The 4,555-nt window shown below is 44.0% G+C and overlaps 1 protein-coding gene across 1 annotated transcript in view; it reads right to left on the bottom strand.

The window, feature by feature from the left end:
* Positions 1-2,706: 2,706 nt before the first annotated feature.
* Positions 2,707-4,555, bottom strand: part of LOC118335700 (furin-like protease kpc-1) — a 160,884-nt gene continuing 159,035 nt past the window's right edge. The window contains exons 19-20 of the mRNA XM_035672127.1: positions 4,086-4,148; positions 2,707-2,962 (exon numbers count right to left, since the gene is read on the bottom strand). Of these exons, the coding sequence (XP_035528020.1) occupies positions 2,732-2,962; positions 4,086-4,148 (294 nt within the window). The 3' untranslated portion in view covers positions 2,707-2,731. The remainder of the gene's footprint in view (positions 2,963-4,085; positions 4,149-4,555) is intronic.

The following is a 4,555-nucleotide window of genomic DNA, read 5'->3' as shown; positions in this document are numbered from 1 at the left end:
TAAGATTGTATCTTCCAAATAAAAGATATCCCGAGTTATAACAATGTAACTTGCATTGTTACACCGAAATACAAAACATTCAATACTTTTTAATCAAGGGCAGATCAATTGTTGCAAAAGTAATAACAGAGATGTCACGTTGTTGAGGTTTTATTTCAGATTAGCTGTTCAGATATCAATAATTCTCACCAAGGCTTGTTTCAAGTCTTACATAACGTGAGCCGACCCACGCCTTTCATCCGTACTGTAATTGTTGTGTGCATCAAAGAGAGAGGGAGATTGACAGGCTGTATGGGAGGATTAATACAGTGGGTGAGTGACTACATACTGGGGGACGGAGGGAGGGGGGTGAGGCAGGAGAGGGAGAGGAGAGAGAGTAAGATATGGGGCGAGAAGGAGGAGAATGAGAGAAGTAGGAGAGGACAAAAAGTGGGGAGAGAGTTAACGAGAGGGAGAGCATTAATTGTGTGCATTGTGCCGGGGCTCTTTTGCTGAGTGTGGCTGTCGAGGTGCGGGCGCTAACCCCTCCAGCAGCCCGCCGTGATCTGAGCCAGCTCTCAGACTGCTGTATTCCAATGCAATTAGGCCACTCAAAGGCCTGCTTAAAGCTGCACCCCCACCACACACACACACACACACTCAGACAGCAACAGCCCCTGTGGGTCCCCTCCATTGTAGCGAGGAGGTGTATTCTGTCCCTCTTTGAGGCCCTGGATGAAGAGACCACCCTGGGGAGCAGAAAAAAGGGAGGATTACCTCTCTTTCTGTCCCTTTCCCTCTGTCTTTCTCTCTGTCTGTCTCTTTATCTCGCTCTTCTCTTTCTGGTTTAGGAGTTCACCTCTAAATCAGCTCAGGCAGGCACAGAGCTGAGCTTTGGTTCGCTCCTCCAAAGAGACACAACTTGGGAGTTTTATTTTTTTTTGCAGGAGGAAACAGAGGAAGGAGAGCAACGAGGCATTTCTGTGATGGATGTCATTGTGGGACTGCTTTAGCAATACCACTTTCCTCTTCCTCTTTCATTATTCATACAGTCATATATTTCAACAAGTGGCGTGGGGCGTGTAGCTCACTAGCTTGTCCCCGTTGTCACTGGCGCCGCTAGCCTCAGTCTGTCAGTCCCCTCTGTGTGCTGTATTAAGAGAACGCTCTTCATGATAGCAGAGTTCTCCTGGCTGGGTTTCAGCCTGTCTCATTCCCCAGAAAGCATTTAAAGCAGATTACCAACCTAACGCTACACCTCCCCAATAAGAGAAGAGAGGGAGAGAGAGACAGACCGAGAGCAGAGCGCGCAAGGAGGGAGAAAAAACCTGGCACATTAACACCTGCAATACTACTCAATGGCATCAACAGATTAACGAGGTAATCCACACAATGAGGTCTTTGATTCGTGTGGTTTGGCAGGCAATAACGGCAGGCATAATGCACACTGTTATTTCAGACCGTCCCAGCACGAGAAAACCTGGCAGAAGCTGTTCCCTTTTTTTTGTTTCTCCGTCAGATGAGCTTTTGAAGATTTTTAACTCGTGCATCTGGTGCGTTTGCCCGTTTCCTTGTCAGAGAAATAACCTGCTGGCTGCTCCTGTGGCACATGTGAAGGGAGAAGGGGAGGAATCACAGGCTTTCTGAAGGCTGTTTAAACAGCGGGGCTGAGGAGCTCTCCCTCGTCTCCCCCCTCCCACCCATTTTTCTGCATAAGGACGTGCGTATAGGATGTGTGTGTGTGTGTGTGTGTGTGTGTGTGAGACAGATCTCGTGGTCCCATCGCTCATGTGCGGCTCGATTAGCCCCACGTGCCTCGTTCGTCAGACGTGGAGGCAGAGCAGATGGCAGGAGACGCACCGTGTTACCATGCTGCGGCACTATGTAACGCTGCTCTAATTGAAACATCAATACTGCCCTGTCAATACACTACTGCTACTTTACAAAACACCACTACCTTCAGACCTGCACTTGACTGGGACAGAGCTGCTATCACTCTGACATCTTTGTTTCATATTGGGATGCACTGGTTTAAAAGTTTATGGCTGATTCAAAATGGCAACAAAGTAACTTCTTCCAACACTTTCTGTAACGGTTTCTGGTGTTTTTAATATCCTAATTTCAATTAAACACTTGAGTTGATCTCTGTTTGTATACAGTGTTGTGCTGGTGGAGGAAGCATGCAGAAATAAGAGAGAGAATTTCCTCTGTAGCATCTCCGCTGTGGCACATTTTTAATGAATTGATAAAAAGTTGAGGGAGTTCACATGGCTGTGATCAGTAATTCGACGTTATCGGAAATTCAGTGGAGAACAGAGAGAAATTAGGCGGCTAGAAATTAATTTGCTATTTGTCCAACTCAATGAGGAGTGACGCAGCCCCTTTAATGAATGGGTAATCCATTTCTTATTGCACTGAGCTGAGTTCACCCTTCAATGAAGTGGAAAAAGACAAACATATCTTTCACTAACCTTTGCAACTTCCGAAAGCAAACAAGGAGGGGAGATGAGTGCAGAGACCCGCTCTTGAAACTATTTGTTTTTGGGGAAGGATTTATATGTTTGTGTGTGTTTCTGTGGCTGGGAGAGTGATTGAGTTTTAAAGCCAAGCTAGGAATTCACAATAAATAATCTGTGTCAACACTGAGGCCACACAGTCAAAGTGCTGTACATGGAATTGATTCACAATCAATTGACTTACTGCACTGTGAAAAATAACAGTCTTTATTTAACCATGCTTCATATTTGTTTCCTCATTTCCCCTTCCCTTCCCCTGCCTTTCTGCTCACATTTTCCCCTCCTCCTGGATCTGAAGTGTCTGACTGTCGCACCTCCTTCACATCCATGATGGCACCCTGGAGAGTCTGTGATGGTAAGGAACTGCTCTCTCTGTCCACATTATCCCTGATGGTCTCAGGAAGCTTCTTCACAGCAGAAGGTCTTGCCCCCGTGGAAGACTTCTGTGCAACATCTGTCTGATGTAACTGTTGGATATAGCATTAATTTGACACGAGAAGACTTAATCTACGGGAACTCCATGCAGAAGCAGACAGTAAAAGCAACTATGGCTGCAACTAATGGCTACTTTCAACATCCGCTAATGAAAAATGCCTGTCATCATTTCATAAAGCCAAACGGGATTTCTGTGAGGATGTCAAATTCATGTTTTATCCAACCAACAATCCAAAACTTTAAGATCTTAAGTTAGCTATTACACATGACAAAGAAAGACAGCAGATCCAGAGAGGCTGAAAATAGGGAAAAAACATCAGGATGAAAGGATCAACTAGTCAATTAATTGATTAATTGTGTCAGATGTAAAATGAGCTACATGTCCAGTAAGACAAAAACAGGCATTTTGGTTGCCAAATGGGCTAAACGCCATGTGCCTAGCATGAAATGAAAACACACAAAATCAGTCTCTCATCTCTTCCAAATTGTAACCTTTGACTGTTTCATCATGCAAATAATTCATTAAGCAGTCACTGAATTCCTGAAAATACAAAGAGGCAGTTCAGAAACAGTCAGGGAGTGCATTTCCATCCACCTGTTTGTATGCAGGTTTTCAATTTGTGCTTTAAAAAACAGTGAAAACAGTAAATTTGAAAAAGAGGCAAAATATTGCAAAACATTTCTTATGCTGGCTGAGATGGAAAAGTTCAATAAAAACAAAATGCGCCCAAGTGCAATCGAAACCTAGCAAAAAACAGAGGCAAAGCCAATAAATCCTGATGCACATGAAGCGTGTAACTTACATGTCACTCAAACGTCTGCTCCACCGGAGAGACAAAAAAAATAGCAGCAGATGAAAACATCAGATCTGTGTGGAGTGTTGAGGAGACTGTAACCTTCCTTAAATTAATAAATGAAACAAACCGAAATGTCATATTTCCATCATGCTTCGTACCGTTTGAGGTTTGACTGGCACTCTGAATTATGTCATTTCATTGCGTCTTCTTCTGCAGTGGTTTAATGGCACCCAACTGGAGAATTAGCGCAATTAACGGTTTATCTCAATGAAGCCTAACTCCTAATCTTTGCAGCAGTAGATGCGAACGCACATTTTCTGGATGGACTACATTATCTGGACTTGGTGCTGCAGCGTACCTGGAAAGCCATACTGGACATCAGGAGCTTGTTGAAGGTCTTGTTATCAGGAATCTTTAACATCTGGGTGATGGAACAGATATTTAATATTACAGACAAATAAAAGGTAGGATAGTATAGAACCATCCAGCCCACGCTGTTTCTGAGGATTAAACTCAAGATGACAAAACACGAGTTCATGAGTCACTTCAGTAATTAAAGATGCATTGTGTAACATTTAGAAGGTGTAATTACATGAACATAAGAATGGTTGTGTTTTCGTTACCTCAGAATTTCTCATTTTTAACTACAGAGGGAGCGGCTCCTCTCCTACGGAGGCCGCCGTCTTAAAGTGTAAGTGTTTCTACAGTAGCCCAGAACGGACAAACCAAACACTGGCTGTAGATAGGACCTTTTGCCTTTTGCGAGTTGTGCGGCCACCGTAGTTTCTCCTACATACTTGGAAGGGGAGGGTGAGGCGAGTTGGTTGC

This window comes from Morone saxatilis, unplaced genomic scaffold (genome assembly GCF_004916995.1).
Source record: "Morone saxatilis isolate NCDOM2014 unplaced genomic scaffold, NCSU_SB_2.0 Contig24, whole genome shotgun sequence".
Lineage (NCBI taxonomy): Eukaryota > Metazoa > Chordata > Actinopteri > Moronidae > Morone > Morone saxatilis.
Note: the sequence above shows the minus strand (reverse complement) of the source record. Positions and strands in the feature narration are given on the sequence as shown.